General features: G+C 41.1%; 1 protein-coding gene across 4 annotated transcripts; it reads left to right on the top strand.

Annotated features, from left to right (window-relative positions):
- The first annotated feature begins 977 nt into the window (after positions 1-977).
- Positions 978-22423, top strand: NAAA (N-acylethanolamine acid amidase). Of its 4 annotated transcripts, none has more exons than XM_074324444.2 (11): positions 978-1261; positions 1828-1992; positions 4494-4620; positions 7860-7950; positions 12174-12250; positions 14182-14354; positions 14498-14560; positions 15315-15381; positions 15759-15787; positions 18008-18085; positions 19642-19935. In XM_074324444.2, exons 1-11 carry the CDS (start codon positions 1056-1058, stop codon positions 19724-19726), a joined length of 1161 nt encoding a protein of 386 aa, XP_074180545.2. In that variant the 5' UTR covers positions 978-1055; the 3' UTR covers positions 19727-19935. The 4 variants fall into 4 exon arrangements, with proteins under 4 accessions (XP_074180545.2, XP_074180547.2, XP_088647580.1 ...); XM_074324446.2 differs by having other exon boundaries at positions 18726-19935; XM_074324445.2 differs by lacking the exon at positions 19642-19935 and adding an exon at positions 22156-22423 and having other exon boundaries at positions 979-1261.
- The last annotated feature ends 2826 nt before the right edge of the window (positions 22424-25249 follow it).

The raw sequence follows: 25249 nt of genomic DNA, 5'->3' as shown, positions 1-25249 counted from the left end.
GTAACATGTAGACCATAAAAATGTGGGGGGCTGGGGGAGGGGAGGAGGGGAATCAGCGATAGTGATGGTGTATTCTACTTGACAAGGGGAGAAAAAACCCTGAAAAAAATGAACTTTCCAAGTTTCCTCTACACGTGGACTCTATTTTACCTACGGACGATTGTGCTAACCATCAAGAATGTCCCAGCCTTACTAAGTCATCCTAAGACAAGTTTTCTGTCTCCCAGATATTGAGAATGCAGAGGCGAGGGGAGGGCCCTTCAGGTTAATGATTGTGAAGGTGGAATTTGGATTCTGACAGCCTGACTCAGAGAGCAGCGCACCGGCTCACCAGCGGTGCGAATTCCTTAACCTTGCGTAAATTACTTAACCTTTACAAGCCTCACATTCTTCATTTAAAAAAAAAAAAAAAAAAAAACCGAGATGGAAAGGAGAACCTGTCTTTGGGTTTGTTTCGATGGTTAAATGAGACCGAGTAGTCAAAAATATTTGGCACGTAAATGTTAGCTAACTTTTTAGCTTTTTTTTTTTTTTTTAAATTAAAAGGTGGGCGTGTTGAACAGGAAAAGCTCCCCTTTCCTTTATAATATCCTGATAACCCTTTTCAGAATTTAAATAAGAGCAAATGAGGCAGACAGGGAGGTGTAGATCCCTTTTACCACAGCAGGACTCTGCGGCTACCTCTTCGCTACTGAAAACCATTAATCCTCTGGAGGCCGCAGTTGACCCTTTCCCAGCCCACGTGGATGGCTGGGGCGGGGAGTGGAGGTGGGCAGCCTCGACCCGCAGCATTTAGTGCCATCGCAGGACGGAGAGTGCGGCGGGACGCTGGGCTGCGACCCCCGAAGGAGGGATGGAGGCGCGGGGCAAAGCGCGGAAGAACGGAGGGAGCAGCTCGTCCGGCCGTTCCGGGTTCCCGGTGACCCACAGGCCGGGCCGCCCCCCGGCTCCGCCTCCAGTCCTCCTAGCAACGCCCGACTCCTCCTCCTCCAGCGCTTCCCCGGGCGCCGGCAGTGGACGCTGCTGTCCTAACTGTGGGTGCGGGAGCCGGAGCCATGCGAGCCGCGGGCCCGGGGGCGCGCCCCGCGCTGGCGCTGCTGCTGCTGCTTTTGGCTGGGGTCGCGATGTCGGCCGCCGCCGCGCCCTCAGCCCCGCCGCTCTTCAACGTGAGCCTGGACGTGGCCCCGGAGCTGCGCTGGCTGCCGGTGCTGCAGCACTTCGATCTGGACTTCTTGCGCGCCGCCATGGCGCACATCCTCGGGTGAGCGGGGCCGCGGGACGGCATCTGCGGGGACACGGGGGCCCGGGTCCGCATGCGGGGAAATCCAGACACGCGCGGCCCAAAGTGCTTGAACTGAGACTCTTTCCCGCTCCCCTCTGGGACAGGCTTGTCCTCTAGTGTGGAGGGGTTGGCGGGGACCAGAGCTGTCATTTGCTGCTTGCTGTTCTTGGCATCGTCGAGGTTGGGGATGACCCGGCGTGGCTGGTTTGGGTTTCAGGTTCGGTGTCACCAGTGGCACGCCCGTCCTCAAGACATTCCAGATCAGGGTGGCGCGCGAGATGTTGCCCACGCCCTCCTTGCAGGTCTCGCGGGCTCCCCAAGTTTTCTTTTTCCCTCCTGGAGCCTGCGGGTTGGTGATGCAGCAACTGACTGGGCTGTCAGTTCTCTGGGGAAGGGAGACAACCAGCACGCACCCCGAGAGCCTTAGGTGTACCCCCCCAAACCCCTGACACACACACACACAGACACACACACACACACACACACACACTCCACCCCTCTGAACTCCGAGCAACTCAAATACCTTCATAGCTTTTCGTTTCTAGGGACAAGGTCCCCAAGTGGGTCCACGTGGTGATGCAAAAGGCTATGGGTGAGCTGGAGCGCTTCCTGCCCCAGCCCTTCACGGAAGAAATCCGCGGATTGTGCGCCGTCCTGAACTTCAGCCTGGCCGACTGTGTCCTGGTCAACCTGGCCTACGAGTCCACCGCGTGAGTGCCCCACGTCGCGCGATTGAATTGGGCTTTGCCAGGGACTCCTGTCACATCTGAGTGGGAGCAGACATGTTTTCAGTGTGACAAAAACAGGGTGGTGAGTGGGCTGTACAGAAACCTTCAGCGCTTCTTCTTTGCTTCTTTGGGTAAATCTGAGCAGCCGATCATGCACGGATTCCGAGAACGAAAGCAGCTTCTCTGACCTCGACACCGAACTTTTCCTCTTCCTGAAGCCCCTCTTTCTCCCGCCACCAGTCACGGTAGCATTCCACGTTTGAAACTCTGCTCAATATGTACGTATTCAGGAAGTTTTTGGAGCTAACCCCATTCTCATCTGGATCATCTAGTTAACCCAGTGACCCTCCAGCCTTACAATGCAGCACTTACTTGTACCCCGTGCATCTCACCGCACCCCCATGTGTGTCATAGCTGGTGATCCTGACACCTCTTTCCCAGTCTTTTCCCTCCAGAGCTGATATCACAGGGAACACTGTTCTGGCTAATAAGGCCCGTCAGTGTTCGGTGTGCAGCGTGGGCATGACAAAATGTGGTACACAGACGAGAAAGCAATATGGAGTGTGTGGTTGATCCCAGGCAAAGTGCAGGGGGAGCCTGAAGTCTCCATTGGCTCACTAACTGGTCCTGGGATTAAGAGAGGTTTGACTTCAGTTTTGTCTTCAGAACTTGCTGTTTGCTACCACCGACCTCATGTAGTAACAGCTTGTAGATACTTACAGCTTCTGGCTGCCAAAAGATAATGAAAAACTAGTTCTTGGGATAAAACTTTACTGCTCCTCCCCCCCACTTCACAGCATACCTAAAGCAGAATAGGTTAAGATGCACTGTGACTGCCTTTCTCTTTAAGGAACTGTGTTAAGACTCAAACTTGTTAAAGTGCTTTTCAATGCAAATAAGTTAATTTTGATATTCCTCTTCTCCTACCTTCATCTTTTTCCTATTCTGACATGTGGCTTTCTCAATGAAGAAAGTCCATTCTCATTTTCCCTCTCAACTTTCTTTTCCTGGAGTCACTCTATTCAAGCAGATCGAAGCAGAAGTTCTAATAACAATGTTCTAACTTAGTATTCTAATATTTTGATATTAAGGTATATGTTGAAGTGCCTCACTACATTAAGCACCATCAGACTCCACTAGCATTAACAAAGGAAATGTTTTATTCTCATTTCTGATGTAAGGCTTTTTGAATCAGGGTAAGCCTAGCTACCCTATATTGCGCCTTCTGTGTCCCAGGCACTGGACATGGTATTACCTGTTGTGATGTGGAAACCAAACCTCAGAGGGGACAACTTACTGAAAGTCAGGTGCACAGCGAAAGGTCACTGCTGCTGCGAAAAGCACATGTGTCTCCAGCGCACGGCAGTGCCTTTCTCAAAGCACAGCCGGCTCCCATTTGTTCCCTTGGCTTGTGGGCTAACTCATGTGAAAACATTCAGGCATGACATGGAAGTATTGTTGTCTTACCAGTTTTGAAATACTGTCTTTGAGAGACAGTCTACAAACTTTGCTTTAGACATGTGTGGTGTTTCATCAGTTCCCTCCTTGACATGAATTCTTTGAAGTTAAGATAAAAAATCTTAGAAAAAATTAAAACCAAACCAAGATTCTTTCTTTAAACAAACAAAAAATTAAGTAACATATTTTTCTCCTAATTATAAAAGTAATATGTAATCTAGAAAATTAGTAAACACAGAAAAGTATAAAGAAATTAATCACAATCCTGTTGCTTAGAAATGACAAGATGTTTCCTCTTAGTTTTGTTCGTGTGATATACATAGCTTCTCTCCCACCCCAGAATTGGACATGCTGTATGTAAATTGTTTTCTCATAACATTTCATCTCCTTGAAGAATACAGACATTTAGACATCTTAATAAACCTCTTCCTCTTTTCCTCAAACTACTTCTCTCTGGCTCAGAGTTTTAAAAGGATCCTTTTCTTTTATTAGCGCTGTGCAAGGAGCTCTAAGGGACATAGGAAAAGTGCCAAGCCCGTAAAGAGTTAACTACTTTTCCAAGGAGGCAAAACAAAACATTTGTGGAACAGAATGGTTTAGTGCCATTGTACTTGTTCTGAGAAATTCATGGATGAGAGAGGTGCGCTTGAGCTAGCTTTGAACGGTGTGCTAAATAGATTATATACTGTCACGCAGAGGAATAAGCAAAGTTCAGTTTTAGCTGAGCCCAGAATGGGCCAGTTTCAGAGTTAGATTTAGGATGAAATTCTCCTTTAGCACGTTTTTGATGCCATGTGTGCCGAGGGCAAAGGTCTAGCAATACTGAACACTGATAAGTTGTGTCCAGGTGTGTTTTCATCTTGAATTGTGAATCCCTGTTCTTGTACAACGGTTATGTAGCACATGTGTCCGTTATAAGGAAGAATAACTCTTTTACTTTAAGCATTTATTTTAAAAATGAAAAATTCATTTTCTTTATTCTTGTTTTTCTCATTCATTCCTGTTGAACCTTCCCTTTTACTCAGATTCTGCACCAGTATTGTGGCTCAAGACTCCGCAGGCCACATTTACCATGGCCGGAATCTGGATTATCCGTTTGGGGATTTCTTACGCAAGCTGACCGTGGATGTGCAATTCTTAAAGAATGGGCAGGTATGGTCCCTACAGCATAAGATTCAGAAATCAGAGACTTGCTAACCCAAGTTGGCAATCATTAGGATGGCCTGCTATTTAAGTATGTTATCAGTTTAAAATACAAAAAAATTCAAACTCCTGGAAAAACAAACTCAGAAGAGAGGTTTACATCAATTACGTGTACAGAAAGAAGCGTCACTTATTATTATTAATCATCTACTTAGAGAGGTCAATCCATTTTCCTTAAGGGACTCCCTATGGGGGTATGAGCCGTCATCCACTTATGCCAAGTCAGCTCTTTCCTCTGCTTTCCTATGTTCAGGCTGCTTCTGGAATAGAGATGAGCCGCATAGTGTAATGGCTAGGAACACCCAACTTTGGGGTCTGACTGTCCTGGGTTTGGATCCTGCTTCTGTCACTTAGTTCCTTTGTGAACCTGGGAAATCACTTAAACCCATTTTGTAGACTACAGCTCAGAGAGGTTAATAATTGCTTTATGGCAATAGTTATAAAGGTTAAATGAAGGCATCTATACAAAGCATGTGCTTGATAAATCGTGGCCAAATAATAAATGGTCCTTCGTATGATTGACCCACACCACTCTCTTATGTAAGATCTTTAAAAAAAAATTATACTTAGATCATTTTATTTTATCATAGTCCCTTTGAAAGGACAATCTAATATATACTATTGTCACATTTCTTTGTAAACATTTAGAGAGACAGAGAAACAGCACATTCAAAAGCCAGATTTTGGCTTTGGGGTCATTGTTTAAAGACAAGGAGTATATTTCGCTTGTTCTTTGCATTTAGGGGTTGAGTCACAAATACTCAATAGTCATTTACTAAATGCTCATTTGGTCATCTACTTTTACAAGCAAAAATTTTTTCTCATGAAAAGTTCAAGAAACACAGAAATATTTAAAGGGAAAAACTTTCTCCTTTCTCACTTGCATTCTTTTACTTCACCACTATTAACACTTTGATTTATAGCTGAAGAATTACTTCAGAAATGGCTTTAAATGGTAACAATGACAGAATATAAATGCACAATAAATTCTGAAAGGAAATCTGCTATAATGTTGCAATTATTACTGAATGATAGAATAATAATTATTTTCATGCACTATTTATGCTTTTCTCCATTATCTACAATGAGCAAGAATTCTTATAAATAGACAAAGGAATAAATGCAATAAAAATAAATTATTTCAACTGTTCTCTCTAGAACTCACCGTAACTACAGTAACAGTTGTTGCTTCATTGTCTCTGTTTATCCTGGAGCTCCCATGAGAAATAGCCTACGGATGTGACTTTACTCTCAGTGCTTAGGTTATTATTACCTAATTTAAGAGTTTATACTTGGGTATTGTCTTTCTGCTGAGGGCTCATAGCCAGTAAATTGTTTTGCTAAATTAAGAACAGGTTACTCACAAAATAATTAATCTCTGATTCTTGGCTAGTGTTCATAATTTTAAAAGTATTTTCACATATAGGACTTTATTTGAGCCTCACTGGCAACCTAGTGAGGCAGGCACAAAGCAACATTCTCATCCTCATTTTCCAGATAAAGAGGCCGGAAATCACATGGGGGTGGTGTGGCAGAGGCAGGACCGAACCCAGGCCTTCAACCTCTGAATAGCTATCTTCCCCAAACTCAGGCCTTGCACTGTAATTCAGTCTCCTCCTGCTGCTAAGGGTTTGTTTATATTAGCCGACCTGGCAGAGACAATTGGAAATCACATTTATAAATAAAAACAGTTTTTCAGAGCTGCAAGATAAAATATCTCATAAAGTATATCTTAGAATTATTTATAATTATGTATTATAAAATATCTTGGAAATTACAATATGATTTTGATTTTTAAAACTTTAATTTGCTCAGCCCTTCAATTGAGAGGGACACTAATATGAGGGTCATTGTATCGTAGGGTTACTTTTTAAAAAAAATATATGTAATTAACATTTTGTAAAGGCTTTAGTAACAAGGTAGAATTACTCCCATTTTACTGCCATGAATGGAGACGGGGAGAAGTCATAGAAGGCCCTTGACGAGCTTAGGGGAAAAGGTCTTTTATAAAACAAAGGCCACTGTGTTTTCCATTGTAATTTAGCCACCTTATATTATTTTTACAACTCGATGAGGTAGAAATAAATAATTAAATGAAAAAGGCAACGGACTTAAGATTCAGTTTTCTAAGGAAAAATATTAACCTAGGCCTGCTGGTTCATTTCTCAAACTATAAAAATATTAGTTAGTCTTTATTGAACAGCATGATCCAGGGACTATTCTAAGTAATATCTCTTTAACAAATGAAAGCTGGTATTTGAACTAATTGATAGAGTTTGATTTTTCTCCGCAGGGTAATACGATGGTGTGCTGCAATCATGGGAGTTCATGCCTTTCCTTTAAAGTGGGAGCGATCCCTCCTACTCATGGGCCAATCATGAGGATTCAATGAGAGAAATCTATAAAATAGTTTTTCAAACATTTAAAATTGAAATATGATTATCATGGATAAACAGCCTCACTTGTTTCCCCTTCACGGAGCTTATACGATGCATGATATTTATCTCTTACAATCAAGTGAACACAAGTTTTTTAAATTGGAGCCCATATGTTACTTCTCGGATGGAGCTTCTTAATCTTCTTTATGTGGGAACCCCTTTGGTGAAGCCTATAGATCCCTTCTCAGAATAATATTTTATAATACAAAAAATAAAATGGGATTACAAAGAAAACCCATTATACTGAAATATAGTCATTTCAATATTATATTTTTTCTTAATACATTAAATAGTAAAATTGAGCAGTGGCTCTAATAACTACCATAATTTCAGGGTAGTGATAAGTGTGCATGATATTCTAAGATATGTATGCAAAGTATGCATATCAAGACAAACATGATACCATTTTGTATGTGAAAATATCTGTGATTTCTGCTGGTGACAGTATCACAGACACTGCTATGACAACATGATTTGTTGCACGCATTCATTACAGAAGGAGTGAAATTTCAGGTAGAGGTTAGTGAAAATAAAGATGTACCTTTTTATTTTCCCATCCAAGGTCACAGATCCACTGAATTCTTCCAAGGTTAAACTTTCTAGAAGTCTACTTCAGAGTTTTTATTCTATTATGTTGGAACTTATAAGCAAGAAGAAAAAAAAATCCATGAAATTGTGGGGCAAAATAGATGATTTCAATGTATATTTTTGGTCTGAATGGTAAAAGGACACATTATCTCTTGATTTCAGATCGCATACACAGGAACCACTTTTATTGGCTATGTAGGATTATGGACTGGTCAGAGTCCACGGAAGTTTACAATTTCTGGCGACGAACGAGGTAATCAAAATGAACTTCTAAGCATTTTTAGCCATGTCCTTGTTCAGTGTTTTCAAAATACTTCATTCACTCACCCAACAGGACACAGAAGAATGCCTGCGACGCTACATGGCAGGGCCATGCATTCGTGTGGGGAGACGGGCAGTGTGCCTGTGAGCAATGAAGATAATTGCAGGAGTGATTAGTGCCACCAAGAAAGTAAACCAGGAAGGTGTGATAGAGAAGGAAGGAGGAGCGGGCGGCTACTACAGCTAGAGGGTCAGGGATCCAGGAGCCAGGTCTGCAGAAGCTGGGGGAAGACCATCCTGATGGGTTCCAGAAAGATAAGAGGATAGTGTGGTTACAGCATGGAGTAAGGAGGGAGTGACATGAGAGGTGCCGTGACGTGAGAGGCCATGGTGAGGGTCATGATGAACAGCTTGGATTTTCAGCGCAATGGAAGCCCTTAAGGATTTTTGGCCAGGAAGTAAACAGGTCTGATTTATATTTTTAACTATCACTTTGGCTGCTCTGTAGAGACTGAATTGTGTTGGGTTAAGATGGAAGCAGAAGGCTGTTAGGAAGCTATTGCAATAATCTAGAGGCTATATAAGGACATCCACAGGCAAGATCTGTAAAGCCCTTTATAGTTTACTGTGTACTTTTCAGTAAGTTTTCTCATTAGAGCCTCACAACTGTTCTGCTAGATAGGCAGGGCTGATATTACTAATCCCATTCATTTTTCGGAGGAGGAAACTGAGGCTATGTGAGGAAATGACAGCCAGTAGATGAGGGAGGTGGTTCACAAATGGATCTCCTGGGTCCTGGCCCAACTGCTCTGTTTGTTATACAACCTCACTGCCATTCCCTAAATCTCAGGGGACATCATCCAGTTCCACAATATGCTGGAAACCCAGAGATGAACAAACTCTTGTCTCTGTCTTCAGGAAATTATTGCTGAGTGAAGGAGAAGTGTTGGTCATCAGATGAACCCCTGATTGACTTCATGTTGTTGTTTCCCTTGGTTAGGTTTAGTCTTATCTTTTTATATAAATAAGACTTTGCCAGAAAGATGCTGGTTGAGTATTAGCTTGAGTCCATAGTAGTCAATTCTTGATCCTATTGTATTTCTTCAACATTTACTCAAATGTCAGCTGTGCGTGAGACTGGTTCTCAACCAATGGTACTCAGGTAACTCCATGACAGTTACTGAGCTTTTACACAGAGCATCTGTGTATTTATTTAAAAGATGGACTTTGTTTCTGTTATTTTGCGACTCAAATTGTTTAACAAACTGAGTAGAACCTAAGGTATAAGCAGTTTAAAAATAGCTGAGTTATTCTGTAACATACACACTTAACAGTGAAACTGCTTTTTAAAAACTTTTAAAGCCTTATTTTAATGAAAACCAGTTATTTTTTAGTCTGTAGAGATTGAGTTAAAATGCCTGAACAATAATGTAACATGTCTTGATTAATGGAGGTAAGATATTCAATTGAGTTTCTGGGCATTACAGAAAGTGCCAACAGCACTTCTAACTGCCCTGGGAAAGGAAAGGATATGATTTGAGGACTAACTAATGGCATAGAGTATGGGAAACTTAATTAACCACCTGGCAGTTAAGATCTCAAACTGCAGACAGCTAGCCTTGGTTTATATCTTGGTGCTATAGCTTGCTAGCGGGGTGCCCTCACCAAGGTGCTTAACCTATCTGTGCTTCAGTTTCCTCATCTGGAAAGCAGGGATGATAATCGCTGCTGTGAGAATGCAAAGAGTTCATGTATGTGACATACTCAGAGCAGGGCCTGGTACAAAGTAAGGGCTATCAAAGCATTTGTTGTTACTGTCACATTTCTAGGCTTGACCTCCTCTGAGCCCCAGATTGGAGTACTCAGCCACCTCTCAGCGTCTCCACTTTGATGTCTACTAAGTAGCCCAAATTTAACATGCTTAAGCATATCTTGTGCCTCTTTCTTTTCCCCTTTTCTTGCCCTTTTCTCAGTCTGCTTCCACGCAAATCTATTCTTCTCTTGGTTTCCCATGTCTCAGGAAATGGCACTTCTGCTCCACTGATTGTACCAGGAGGATTCTTTTGTTCCTCATTCCCTGAGTCTTGTCAGCTCTACCACCCAAACTAGACTGGCCCTGTCCATTCTGTCTGCCTGCACTGCTTGGCTAGATGCCATCTCACCTGTACTGCTGCAGTTGCTGTCCGTCTGGTCTCCCTGCCTCTCACCTGCCTATAATTTTTTCTGTACCCAGTAGCTAGCATGATCAGGTGGTTCCACTGTTTAAAACCTACAATGATTTTCCATTTTGCTATAACAAATCCAAAGTCCTGACTGTGACCTCAAAACTCTATAGGATCACCTCCTGCACCTCATTTTGTGCCTATCTCCTTCTCCCTTGCTCGACCTGCACCTCACCAGCATTCTTTCTCTTTCTGAACATCTGCCATGCTTGTGCCTGCCTTGGGTCCCTGACACCCTGCCTTCTGTCTGGAATGTTCTCCCCATCTTAGTTCAAATGTCCACAACTCAGAGGAGCTGTCCTTATGTTCCTCTATAAAGGAATCTTCCCTTATCACTCACGATTACATTCTTGTCTTATTTTCTTTATTATAGTTATCCAAATCTTGTTTGTTTAATGGTACTGTCAACTGAGCAAAGAGTCAGGAGGCTTTGCTAGAAATAAACGGCAAAGATTTTTTCAAGGGTCTTAGGGTTTGCAAACCAGATACATAACTAGGTAATACCCAGACTGTTCCGAAGAAGAAAGAAAAGCTGAGTTCTTATAGTGAAAAGCACATTCTTGAGAAGAATAAGTCCTGCATTCTCAGCCTCTGGGATGGTCTGAGCTGGGGATCTTCCAGATGTCAGGGGCCTGGATAATGGATGTCAGGCTGTCTGGACATGTGAAAATTCTTTCCTAAGTTCTTCAGAGTGTTATGTATAGGATTTGGAGATATATATATATATATATATATATATATATATATATATATATATCTCCAGGCATTGATACACTACTGAAAAGTTCAAAACTGTAAGTTCCCAGGATAGTTAATGCTAGAATAGAATCATTTCTTCATGCCTCAGTCTACCTGGTTTTAGTAATTTATCAGGTTGACTATAGTGACTCCATTTTATTTTTTCACTCTTTCTTCAGTACACTAGTTTCTTCTGTTCACTGCTAAATTCTGAGGGTCAGGACCAAGTCAATATATAGAACTGTTTCGTGAAAAGACTGTGTTAGCTAAGTGGCCCCCAAATGCCGAATGAGCCAAGAGGCCAGAGAACGAAACAAGTCCAGCTTGTCGGCTTAAAGAGTTTTAATAGGGAACTTACAGAAATGCAGTCCTGGGCGGCAGCAGGACGAAATGGATCCCCGCACTGTTTGCCCCCACCCTCCCAGACCACCTGTTTTATTTATACCCCCTAAGAAATGGACCTATGTACTCTAAAACGAATGTGGGGGTAATCGAGGGGAATAGAGGGACCAGATATTGGGAGCTCTGGTGTGAGGGCAAGTTAAAAATAGACATTGAGGGTGCCTACACATTCCAGAGTCCACCCAGGGAAAAGAGGAGGGGGTCAAGATTTCAGGTGGGTTAGTTTTAAACTAGAGTCAGCTTTTCAAGATGGAGTCAGCTCTGTCTGCACAGGCACGTAATAGATGCTCAATGCTTAGTTCTTGAATGAAAATTATTGTTTGGAAATAAATCCCCTACAGAGATTTTAAAAAAGATGTTAAAAAGTAATTTTGGGGAATGATTGAACATTTGTATTTTTTTTAAATGTAAGCCCAAATCAAACTTAAAGTTCTGAAAGATATACATTCTGTACAATTTTTCTAATACTTATTGAGCCACTTCTCCTAATAGCTACATAATTTTATTTTGCCTGGCGTAATTAATAGAGTGATTTCCTTTAATATAATTATCATTATTTCCAAACACCAGAGATTCTGTGTATCCATGTGATACACACACATACACACACAGAATCTTTGGTTCTTAGAAACAATGATTTTATGTGTATACATATATCATGTTATTATGGTTGCCATGAAATTTGGGCTTCGTCTTTGAAAACTGGATGCTAGTAAAATCACCTTTTATCCACCAACCTTTCTTCCCTGTCAGCTTGTATTATGGAAAAGAAACAAGACTCAAGGAATTTTCATGAGTGGCACTTGGGCAGCAATTTGTGTATATTCTTATTGTTCCTTCCTCAACTCGGCAGATAAAGGCTGGTGGTGGGAGAATGCGATCGCTGCGTTTTTTCAGAGACACTCTCCAATCAGCTGGCTTATCCGCACTGTGAGTATATTGACTCTGGAGCCCACTTCAACCCTGACTGCATCTTCTTAACCGTGTTCATGCTGTGATGCTCTGTGTCATTTAACAATGCTGTTTTAATGTAAGAAGCTCCTGGAAAACATAAGCATCTAAAGATTTGCAAAACGCATATCAACCTTTTTGATAGTAAGATAAAGCTGGACACTAGTTAAAGTGGTAAGCACAGATTTTAATGAGTAGTACAATATTGCAGTAGGGAAAAGTAATTGGTTTTGGGCTATCGTGAATAAGCTGCTATAGAAATTCTTGTACAAGTCCTTCTGTAAACATACGTATCCATTCCATTTCTGTGGGGTCAGTACTTAAGAGTGGAATTGCTGGGTCATAAGGTTAGAGGTATCATTAATTGAGGTATATAAGTAACTGCCGTATAATTCACATGCCATACAATTCATTTATTTAGAGGATACAACTTACTGTTTTTTAGTATAATCACAGAGTTGTACAACTATCACTACAATCAATTTTAGAACATCTTCATTTTCCTAAAAAGAAACCCTATACCACTAGCAGTCACTGTAGATTTCCTGAGATAAACAGATAAGGTACATGTCTCGCCCTGACTTTGCCGCTTGGGTGAAATACGTCAGCACGGCCTTCAGTATTTCTTACTGATGTTCTTTTGCTTTTTTTCTCATGCAGTGCTGTTAGAGGCAATAAATTCTTTGATACTGAGTGGGGGATGGTAAGTGGGCGACATAAAAATGATACTAAGTGGGTGACATAAAAAAAAATTGTGTCATCACTCCTGTTGCCTCACTTTATAATTTTGCTGAGTTTAGAACAAACTAATTCTAGTCTAAATACTAACAGCAATATGTCTAAGGCAGGGAAAGTCCACACGGTCCTGCTGTGGGTTGATGGTTTATGGTGCTGAACGATGGCACCTTTGCAGACAGTCATGTTTTGAATTGTTCTTTTGTTTGGCCTTATCCCCACCTTACCCTTGACAGCGTACCTTGGCAGTACTCAGGATGGGTGAGCAGAAAATGCACTTCTTTCACAAGGTGGTAGGAGAGTGATTGTGAAGGTACAGGTGGGAAGAGCAGGCCCTGTACTGCAGGATGTTTTTGATCAAGCAGATCAGCTTGAGGAAGGAACACATTTGGAAGCTGAGGATTTTGAAAGTGACACCTAACTATCTATGCCACAGACCTCTGGAGTCTTCATGAACCCCCAGGGCACCGGAATACCAGAAAAGCGCACTGCTCTAATGAAACACGCTCTCGTTCATCTCCAAGCCTTTGGCAAACTATTCCATCCAGCTAGCACTCTTCCTCACCCCAACTACCAACCCAAAAACCACCACTTTCACCGGTCTAACTTCTGTTTGTCTCTTTGGCTTCGGTTCATGCAATACCTCCCTGAGATGCCTCCTTAATGCCCTGGTGAGGGTGGGTCCCCTGCTATACTTTCCATGGTATCTTCTCATATATTGATACTCATTACACTGTGTCACCATTGTCTGTTGACTTTCCTGTCACCCTTAGAAGTTTGAGGAGAACAAGGCTGGGTCAGTGATGTTCACAACTCTGTCCCCATGCTAGCACAGTGCCTAGCGCACAGTAGGTACTCAAGGTACTCAAGAAATATCTTGAAATGTTGAAAGAACAAATGAATGAGGAAACATGGGAGTCCTTTGCAAGAGCACACAGCCCATGTTTGGTGAGCTGGGCCTAGAACTTGTCCACGGTTCTTCCCTTTTGTGAGAAAAATCCTGCTGCTGCTATTGGCTCCCCATTAAGGTTTCTTCCATTTTAGGACCCCTGAGGACAAGAGAATGAGGTTATTTAATATATCGGGAGAATGTGCTTTGGACCATTTGTCCATCAATTGGTGTGGATAACTGCCCTGTTATGATGATGCTGATGCAGGGTTGTCTTTCTGTTCAGACCCTGGGCGAATCAGAAAACTTTGAAGCAGCTGTTTACAAACTGGCCAAGACGCCCCTTATCGCTGATGTGTATTATATTGTTGGTGGCGTGTCTCCCTGGGAGGGAGTGGTCGTCACTAGGAACAGAGGTGGCCCGGCAGACATTTGGCCTCTGGATCCTTTAAATGGAGCGTGAGTAGAATTAAAGACTGGTCATTTTGTATCAATAACCTTTTTTAATTGGTAAAACTGGAAGTTTTTTATTTTTATGGATTTCTGCTGTAGCTATGTCCCCAGTGACATTGGATAAGACAAGATGATGTGCTCTGTTGTAGGTGGTTCCGAGTTGAGACAAATTATGACCACTGGAAGCCAGTGCCTGAGAAAGATGACAGAAGGTAGGCCGGTATACACTTTCCTATTTACAGTGTTCTCTTGTGGTCAGGAGAATGTGCCCCTCCTATTACCAGAATTAGAGACGACTACAAATGCTGGCCCCTCCCAGAAAATATACCTGTGCCCCCTTGCCAGTGCTTAGGCCTGGATGGGAGAGTGGAGTATGTGGTGGGGAGCCTTTTGGCAGTTGGTTGGGTGTTGGAAGAGTAAGGTTGGCTCTGGTCTAATGGTCAGGAGCCCTGGTTTCCACCACCAGCTATGCTAAGGCCTCATTGCGGGGGCCTTTGGGGCCTTTGGGGACCCATCTGGAAAAGGAAAGGATATAGCAATCGAGGTTCATGGTTTTCTATGTAAGACTGTATTTCCCATACTTCCATAAATGAACCAGTTGGGGGCTTTCATTGTCCCTTCTAATTTTGAAACTTCTAGAATTGTAATAAGTCAGTGCGTCCCCAACGAGCAGGTATTTCCCCCTCGCTTCACTGCCCTGTGTGTTTGGTGATAACTGTTCAGTTCTGCAGTGACACATGTTTACTTGCCCAGCTTCCTTGAGCAGTTGGGGTCAGTGGGCCGACCTTTGAATTAATTCCACCATGGGAGTCTGAGACTAAGGAGCAAACATGCTTGGGGGCCGGAATCTGTTTTGTGGGAAGGGAGATAGTGAGACTCGGCCTTGCATTGAGTCTCCCAAACGGAGAGCTGGTGGGATTCAAGATTTCCTGAAGTGCCAAGTGACATTGTCCATTGTCCTTACAGAACACCTGCCATCAAAGCCCTTAATGCCACGGGCCAGGCAAACCTCACCCTGGAGGCGCTGTTCCAGGTAACGCATATCTTGATGTCCAGGATGTTTGATGTCTTTGCCGATAGTAATTAAAAAAAAAAAAAGAAAGAAAAAATTCTCTGAAATCAAGCAAATGTGGTAGGTGAAAATGTTAGAATAAAAGTTTCACCTGATTGACAACATTCTTTTAAAAAGTCAGACATTTTCTGAACGTATTTCTGTATAGGTTAAAGTGCCCACCTCCAGCTAAGCTTTTCTGCATGTTCGAAAAAGGCACAGTTGTGATACATGTTCCATTGTTTCAAAGGAGAAAGAATTCAAAAATCTGTAACTAAGATGTTACGTGGTTTTATTCTTCTTATAGATATTCTACATGCATTTCTTTTCTGTTTTAATGGTCTTTTTTCCCTATGCAGGTTTTGTCAGTGTTTCCGGTTTATAACAAGTAAGTGACACCTGATTACATCTGTTCATCTGTCACCCCAGAACTGGGGACTCACTCACCCATGCTTTGGCTCAGCAGGGATCTGACAATCCCGTGGGGCGGGCTTTCTAGGTGCTGTGGAAACAGCAGTGAACAAAACAACGTCTCTGTTCTCATGGGACTAGCATTCTACTGGCCCAGGAGGGGCAGATAAACAGATGTATCATAAGCCAGGTGAGAAGTCCATGAAGGAAAACAAATGTAAAGAAAAACGAAAGTGACATTTTCATCCTAAGTCAGTGTGGCTGGGGGGACTGCCTTCACTGGTTGGGAGCTTCTTAATTTCACTCTGTTAGAACCTAAACTTTAGACACCTTTGGCTTTCCTTTGTCTTCCTGGGGAGTTTCTGTTATGCCACAAATAATTCATTATCTAAGTTACTGAATTAGTTACTCTTTTAGCCTGTATTCTTGGTAGTGGCATTCTGTGAGCAATAGCTTTCCCGGTCTACAGCCTGGAATTTCACCCAGAGACTTTTCTGAAGTGAAGCACTGGAATGTAGCTACCATTGCGACCCGAAACTCTTAATTAAATTTGAGAGGCAGCCACCATCAAACTTGTAGAGGAAATTCTGAAGGTCCACTATCACCACCATAGCAAAGCTACCATACAGGCCAACAGTTGGCTCATGATGGTTCTTCATCGTCCCCCTGGAGGTGTTGCCTAATGACCTCATCCACACCTAAGACTAGCTCATCGGGAGTGCTGACACCTTCTTTTGCTCAGTGCGGTAGGGCTTAACTTACTAAAATAAAAGAGGAAGCATCTGCAAATCAATACAGAGTTTTATCTCCTTTTCAATCAATTCCAAAACCCAGCATTTCCGGCTTACCCATCGTTCTCACTTCTGCTTTCTCCAAGACAGAAATATCAAAATGCTGTTCTTCAAGAAATAACCTAATGCAGATAAAACCTGTAAAGTCATTTTTTAGTTTCAAATACCCAGTTGATTTTTTCCCCTTGAAATGATCCTCTTTTACACAAACATAGAATAGTAGTGTTCCTGATGGCCTCGAGAATAATATATGTATATGTGGGTGCTTTGAGATTACTTAGGTATAATGACATTTTTAGAACTGGCGTTCTTTCTTTCACTTTGTACAATAATAGGAATATATCTTCAAAATACCTCTTTGAAAGTTTTTTCTTTAAGTATGACCTGATAGAAAGATTAATGCTAAAACGCTTATTCCATAAACAATATTCTAACAGCCAAATACAGAAAAACAAATTACCTAGTCAGTCAAATTACCTAGTCAGTCAGAGTATTTTACCACTCCACCAAATGAGCTCTTTGGGTAACAAGTGGTACCCAGTGGTATGCTAGTAAACCAGCTCTTTGTTTGGCAAAACAAACAAACAAGAGACCCCCCTGATTTGTAGCATTTATTGGCTTCCATGGTGTAAGTACTCTTACCTGGCCTATTTCAAGTTTACAATTGGCTCATAAACTTCCTCCGTATTTAACAATTGGCTCTCATCAGCCTGTAGGAGCTAGCTCCCACTGTACCTTGACTGTACTGCTTCCAATAGGGCACAATTTTGCCCTCTTAATATTCATTCTATAAATAGGGGTTAAAAACCTATTTTTGTATTATTATAGTTTTAAAAATATTTATATAAATGTCAACGTAAGAAACATCCAAACCTGTAGAGAACTTCGATGAGTTTATTTGAGCCAAACTGACGACAATTGCCGGGAAGCAATATTTCAACAGATTGAGAAAATGCTCTGGAGAATGGCAGTTTTGCAGCTTATTTTATACATTAGAATTAAAGGAGGAAATGTCAGGAGGGTTACATGAAATCCACTGGTGGTAGATTAAGGGGAAAGTGGGGAAATCTCTAGGATTGGATATAAAGTAAAACAGAGAGACACATACACTTGTGGGGTAGGGCAGAGCAAGGCGTGAGTACCAAAGCTGGCTCAGCATGGAACTCTGAGGAGTCTGAGAATTTTAAGTTTGAACTTGGCCTCCCACAGTGTTGTCAAAATAGGAAAGAATACTTTGACTGTGTTGTCACTTGAATCATAAATTTTAAATATTCTAACATATGTGGACTTCTATTTTTATTCTTGTCCTAGGTCCCAAGTGTTAGGAAAGGGCTTGGTGTTTTTTTCTCTATTTGGACTATTAGGGAAAATCACGTGTATATAAAAATTCCTCTCATTATTTTCAGCTACACAGTTTATACCACGGTAATGAGCGCCGCCAACCCAGACAAGTACATGACGAGGATCAGAAACCTGGGTGAAAAGTAAGTAAGCGGAAGAGTGCTGTGAGTTCACCTGTGCTGTGAAAGGATTTGCTACTTCATTTGTGGGCGGTGTGTGCTGGTTTCTCACAGAAGATGGTAGCATCCTTAACTTTTATACATATAGACTATTTCCAGACAGCCATCTGGCATAAGACTGTAGGTTGTGTGGGATCAATGTTACTATTAGGTATTTACTTTGAATTGTTTGTATGAGAGCTAATCTTCTGATGCAATTTGCCCCTCATTGAAACCTGTTCTCAGGGCAAGGTGTTATCTCTTCATTTACATGGAAAGGGAAATATCTGGTAGAACTTAGGTGTCCCTAGAGTAATAGTGAGGCAGGCCCAGTACCTTTGCAACATGAGAAGACAGACACTGAATGAAGGCAAAGGACACTTAAATAATTTATTCTAGGCATCAGGGAGCCCATAGATGAGAGGAAGGACCTGAGGAAAACGCAGGAGTCCTTTCTGCTGTCCCTGAAATCTAGGCAGCCACCTACTGATAGGACACCTTTCCCTATTGCAGGGATCTTCTGGAGTTTGTAAACCTGGCCTGATGTTTTGCTCATTCACTTATCATGGGAATGTTAAAAATCAGTGTTTGAATTAAGTGTATTTATGTTTTCCTTCCCTTACAGATGATTTTTTTAAAATGAAACTCTTGAAGAGCTGTTCTTTGAAAAATAAAACAAAGTGAAAGGATTGCATTATTTTATGAACAATACAGGCTCCTTCCACTTTAAACTTTTCAACCGTGTGAGGTAGGGGGCAGGAGGATCAGACACTTTGGAGCTTGTTTTGGTAAAGTGGGTAACAGGCATTCTTGCATTCGCTTCCCTCCATGGCCTGCCTTATCCCTCTCTAAGCTTTGGCTGTCCTGGCTTGAACAACTCAAAGGTAACTGGTCTCAGAGGTCAAACCATAGCCCAGCTTCTCACCATAACATAGCTATGTTGTCATACTTCACCTTGTAAAGAAATGAGCTCTTTGTTTATTATGAAGTGTTTCTGGAAGAGTCTGAGAAAAAAGTTTCTTCTAAAAGCAATGGACTTTGTTTGAATAGAGCCTCTCTCGTTTGAATAGAGCCTCTCGTTTGAATAGAGCCTCTTTGAATGTTTGTTAGTCTAACCTTTGATCATATATTTCCATGTGATGGGATTTTCATTTTTTATAATGTTTCTAATGTTTAAAGAAAACCTGATATACCCCCTTTTCCTGAACAGCTACTTTCTTACTCCTTTTTGAAAGCAATATAAGACCAAATTATTTCTGATGGTCACTTATCATTAGTTAACAAAATGTTGGTGAGGAAAGGGGCTGGCTGGTGGCTCAGGCAGTTAGAGCTCCATGCTCCTAACTCTGAAGGCTGTCAGTTCGATTCCCACATGGGCCAGTGGGCTCTCAACTACAAGGTTGCCAGTTCAACTCTTCGAGTCCCGCAAGGGATGGTGGGCTGCATCGCCTACAACTAAGATTGAACACGGCACCTTGAGCTGAACTGCTGTTGAGCTCCTGGATGGCTCAGTTGGTTGGAGCGCGTCCTCTCAACCACAGGTTGCCAGTTCAATTCCTCGACTCCCGCAAGGGATGGTGGGCTGTGCCCCCTGCAACTAGCAACGGCAACTGGACCTGGAGCTGAGCTGCGCCCTCCACAACTAAGACTGAAAGGACAACTTGAAGCTGAGCAGCACCCTCCACAACTAAGATAGAAAGGACAACAACTTGACTTGGAAAAAAGTCCTGAAAGTACACACTGTTCCCCCAGTGAAGTCCTGTACCCCTTCCTCAATAAAACATCTTAAAAAAAAAAAAATGTTGGCGAGGAAAATAAAAAAAATTTTTCCAAGATATTTAGTGCTGTGTTCTCCCTATATTTTTACCCTTGAAGTTGTGTGTTTCTGAACAGCTGTCCGTAGGTAGCAGTTCTTGTAGATGTTATGTTATTTAAGTGTCAGGATTTAAAGGATTTAAGTTGCTTTATAGAATTTGATTTTTTCCCCCCACATATATGTGAAAGAAACTTCTTTGATGACGAAGTCAGAAAAGGTTAAAAGCCTGAGAAAGGGAGTTGATTGCATGTCCTTGTTTAGTGTACCAGCAGAACGAAGGAAAATGGGGGAAATGTTGGCCAGGCACTGATCGTTCTGCCCCATCTCTCTAGTGGCCCAGAATATTCATGTTCTTGGACAATGTTGGGTCAACATTGTTAAATTTCCGTATCCAGTGCCCCTTATAAAATCAAATCTCAAGAATAGTTTACTCTCACCAAACATGTTACACTATGATTGAGACTAGAAATTTCTACTCATTAGTCACATTCCAGTCTTGTTTTCTTGAAAATATGCTATGATTTTTGGATGGAAGTTTGAGGAAAACCCTAATTTTAACCAGGTGAAGTGAAGCTCTTGAGAGCTTTTAAGCAGGGCAGTCATTAAAGTAATCTAAATCTCTGGTTGTTTTTAAGACCTTTGTTTTTTGTGCCAGGTGGTTTCACTAGGATGTGCCTAGATGTTGGTTTCTTTTTATTTAGCCTGCTTGGGATTTGTTGTGTTCTCCAAATTTCAGATTTATTTTTTAAATTCAGTTTGGGAAAATGCTCGGTTGTCATCACTCTAAGAATTGCTCTCCTACATTCTCTAGCATCTTCTCCTGAACTCCAAGTTGTGGGTGACATCTTCTCTATCCTCTGTCTCTTAGCCCCTCTGGAATTTTGGGGGGAAAAAGTGAGAGGAGTGGATTTCTCTCTCGATGTATTCCAGGTAATTTTTAAAAGATTTTTTTTCCTGTAAATTATTCTGAACAGATGTTCAGAGCTGTTCAACGGATTTATTGAGTTTTTAATATCAAGGATAATATTTTTATTTTAGATGGACTAGTTCAATGGTACTTTTTCAAACCTGCCAGGATTTTTTTTTTTTTTTGATAGCATCTTATTCTTTGTTTTGACATCTTTTGTTAAGCTTTTCACCCATACTTGTTTTATATTCTACTTCTAAATTCCATCATCAAGTCCTCAGGTGTCTGGTTTTGCTGTTTGCTTTTGTTGACTCTCCCTTATGGAAGCTTTCATAGTGTTTTGTAATTTTGGATTGTGAACTCTTGTTCCTCTGGAAAACCTGAAGTCCTGATTGGTGGTGCACTCCCCAGAGAGGATGTGTGTTTGTTAATTTCTCAGCTGTGGTTTCTTAGAAAACTCAGGTAGTATAAATGGAAGCCTCAATTTATATTGTGTGAGGGCAGACAGATGAGCCCCACCCCCTGCATAGTCTGAGACATTTTAACTCTTCATCTTGTATGCACCCAAGCCCTTCTCCCTTTCTCCTCTGCTTCCCAAGGCAATTGTCGTAGAGCTCAAGGTTCTATGTTACTGGCACCAGCAAATGCCCTTAGAGCCACATGATTTCAGTGCCAGTTTACCTCCCAGATTTCCTCCTTATTTTCTATTCTCTTTACTCCCTTTTTTCTCTCTGATTTTACTTACTTGCAAACTCAGCTGAGCATTAAGCATTTAAGAAAGATGTTGGTTTATCATTACTAGGAGTTATGTAGAAGGAATGTTTTTTTCAGGATATTTATCCCTCCAAAGTATCCAGAAATCAAAGAAGTATATGAGAGATTTTCATTTTTTAAAGTTCATTCTGTGTATGGCGTGGAGAGTGCATTGGAGGGGCCCAATAATTGAAAAGTGAAAACCAGTTTGATTGATGTTATAGTAGCACAGATATGAAATCAGATGGATTGCAGGGTGTGGAAACAATTGAAATGTCCATTGACAAATGAATGGATAAAGAAAATGTGGTGCATATATGCAATGGAATATTATTCAGCTTTGAAAAAGAAGGAACTTTGTCATCTGTGACAACATAGATGAACCTTAAGGACATTATGCAAGTGAAATAAGCCAGTCACAGAAGGACATTTACTGCATGATTCCACTTATATGAGATTGGTGGGGTTCATAACATGCTACCCCAAATTATGGCTGCTTGGCATATTTTGAATATTTTAAACAGAATTAGGAAGATCAATCTGACCTCCTCTTCCCTTTGCCTTTCTTCCCTGAAACAGGTCATAAAACCATCAGGCAAGAGATGCCCTCCCTCTACCTGGAGAAGAGGAGCATTCTTACCTCCCCAGAAGAATCTGAACAAACAGGCCTTGCAAAGTTTCTCCCAGTTTACTGCAATTACCTCATATACCTTAACCTCTCATATTCATAAAACCTAGCACAAACTACTCAGGACTAACTGTTTCCTTGGGGCTTCATTTCCTTATGAAGGCTCCTATGTCACATAAAATTTATATTAAATCAACTTGTATGCTTTTGTCCTGTTAATCTGTCTTTGTCAGTTTAATTTTCAGATCCAGCCAGGGACCCTAAGAGGGTGAAGGAAAACTTTTCCCTCCCCTGCAAGGTATCTAAAATAGTCAGATTAGTAGAAACCAGGGGCTAAGGAGAAATTGTTATTCAACAGGTACCATGTTTCCCCAAAAATAAGACCTAGCCGAACCATCACCGCTAATGCGTCTTTTGGAGCAAAAATTAAATAAGACCCGGTCTTATTTTAATATAATATATGACTGGGTCTTATATAATATAACATAATATAAGACCTGGTCATATATAATATAATAATTAATATAATATAATATAATATAATATAATATAATATAATATAATATAATATAATATACGGCCGGATCTTATATTAATTTTTGCTCCAAAAGATGCATTAGAGTTGATGGTCCGGCTAGGTCTTATTTTGGGGGAAACACGGCACTTCTAGATGACTATCTTCAGAAACACTCTCAAGGGTACAAAAACCCCATGAACAGAGATGGGCAGCATTGTTTGTAGTAGCAAAATAACTGGAATCTACTCCATAGACCACTAATGAGGGATGGGATGAATAAATTATGATCCCCCCACCACAATCCTGTGAAATACTATGTAGACATTAAATAGAATAATTTACCATTGGCTGTGGTTATTCTTGAATGTGGGTTCACTTTCTATTTATATATGATGCATCAGGAAAGTTTTGAGTGAAATTTTGGAAGCATATCTAATTGACAAGGCTACTATATTCATTATCTTTTGAGATTTTTCTCATGATTATGAGATACTTTTATAATAAAAAATGCAATAAATACATATTTAAAAACCAACTACAAATTGATTTCCCTTTTCAAAAAGGCCACTACATCTCAATAAATTATTTTTTAAAGCCAGTAGATGTCGCTCTGAGCCAACGCTTTGTGTCATATAATTTTTTTTAAACACCAGTAGATGTCACTCTGAGCAAATGCTCTGTTTCATAACAACAGCTGCTGGAAAACACTGATTTCCTCATTACCAACTATAACAGCTAGAAATAGCGATGCTATCTGGTCTCAGGGAAATGCTGACTCCCTAGAACGTCTGCAGGTGCTGGAAAGGAGGAGAGGCACAAACGCAGAGGTGGAGGCAGCATGTCTGAGGGGGCAGAGCTAAACCTGGATCTGAGTTAGGAAAGGGATCTTCCCAGTAGAGACTGGGCACACCTTGGCCAAAGTCAAGCTCCTTAATTCTCGGCCATGGATTCATGTGTGTTAGCCTTGACAATTTTGTTTCCAAAATTTCTACCTTCATGCAAAATCTGTCCAGAACCTTAGAAAGGAATTTTGAAGGTAAAAAAAAGTCAAATCCAAATCTGATCAAGCTTCTGGATCTACCTACTAAATTGGAAGAGCTAGAGGGCCTGGAGGCATGTGATAAATGTCAGCAAGATTTTGTAGTCAGCAAAATTCAGACTGGGGACTCTACAGGACAAATGACCTGGTTTCTTCAACAAATTTCAAGGAGATGAGAGATAAAAAGGCAGCCTACAGAGTAAAAGAGGCTTAAGAGCCGTATCAAGCAATTGCAATATATAGAACTTTAGATCCCTAATCAAAGAAATTATTTTTTTTAAATGACAATAAGAGATGTGTGAATACTAACTAAATATTTGATGATATTAAGGAATTACTGTTATTGTTTTAGGTATGATCATGATATTGAGCTTATTTTGTTTTTAAGTACTTAGAGAAACATAGTGATATATTACTTGGATTTGTTTCAAAATAGCAGACATGGATGAAATCACAATGGCCCTAAATTGTTCATTGTTCAAGCTGGGTGATGATTAAATGAGTTAATTATACTATTCCCTTTACTTTTTCTCTTTGGATTTTTCTATAATAAGCACTGCTTAAAATTAGACATCAGTGTTAAAATGGGAGGAATAAATGACATACTTGACAAAGCAAACAATCAAACAAACTTTCTCAGGGCACAACTAGAGCCAGATGAAAACCATCACAATCTTTAAACTTCTGAGTAAGAGTTAAACAAACACAGTTCATTCATTAGATGTTGGAATTTGGTAGGAGGAGAAATCACCTAATCACATTAAGCCTCAGTTTCCTCATCTGTAAAATGGACATCATACAACAATATTTTCAAGGGGAGTCATGAGACTTAAATGGGAGAACCGTATAGAAGAGTGTTTTGAAACCCATACAGCACTACTCAAGTGCTAATACTTGTTTATGTGATAACACTTGTTCATTTACTCACACATAGTCAGACTCTCTAGGTGTCTGTGGTGGCACAGGGAGTTTTAAAAAGCTTCACAAGTGATTGATTTCACTGTGCAGCCAGAGTTGGAGAACCGTTCATTTAATTGATATTTGATCATTGAGTAGTTCTGAGCAATCATTAAGAAGACTGGGTCTTGGTTTATGTAGTTCTCAAGCAACATTTAATGACGACAGGTACCCTCTGGGTGTTCACTCCCAAGGACAGGCCTTGTCCGGCTGTACACCCATTTTGGCCATCTGACCGCCCACTTGCTGGCACAAGAAGAGTTAGGCAATTTCAGATATTTCCCGTGGAATTTTCCATGTGTTTTCCTTCCTTATAGGAGATTTATCTTTTCTGATTATAAAAGGTTTAGGGTTTTGTAAACTTCCCAGTTTCAGATATGAGCAAGGGAGACCTGTCAGTTACTGAGTCACATTCCAAGTCAGTTCTTCCGGAGTTTGCACCCTGACTCATGCTGAGCCTTGAAACCATGGGGTCTGAGGTAGGAGAGCAGAGCCTGGCCACACCATTCTACCCAGCACAGAATTCCCCTGC

Source organism: Rhinolophus sinicus, chromosome 1 (assembly GCF_057876585.1).
Source record: "Rhinolophus sinicus isolate RSI-liver-muscle chromosome 1, RSI-T2T, whole genome shotgun sequence".
Lineage (NCBI taxonomy): Eukaryota > Metazoa > Chordata > Mammalia > Chiroptera > Rhinolophidae > Rhinolophus > Rhinolophus sinicus.
This window is presented reverse-complemented; position numbering and strand designations above follow the sequence as displayed.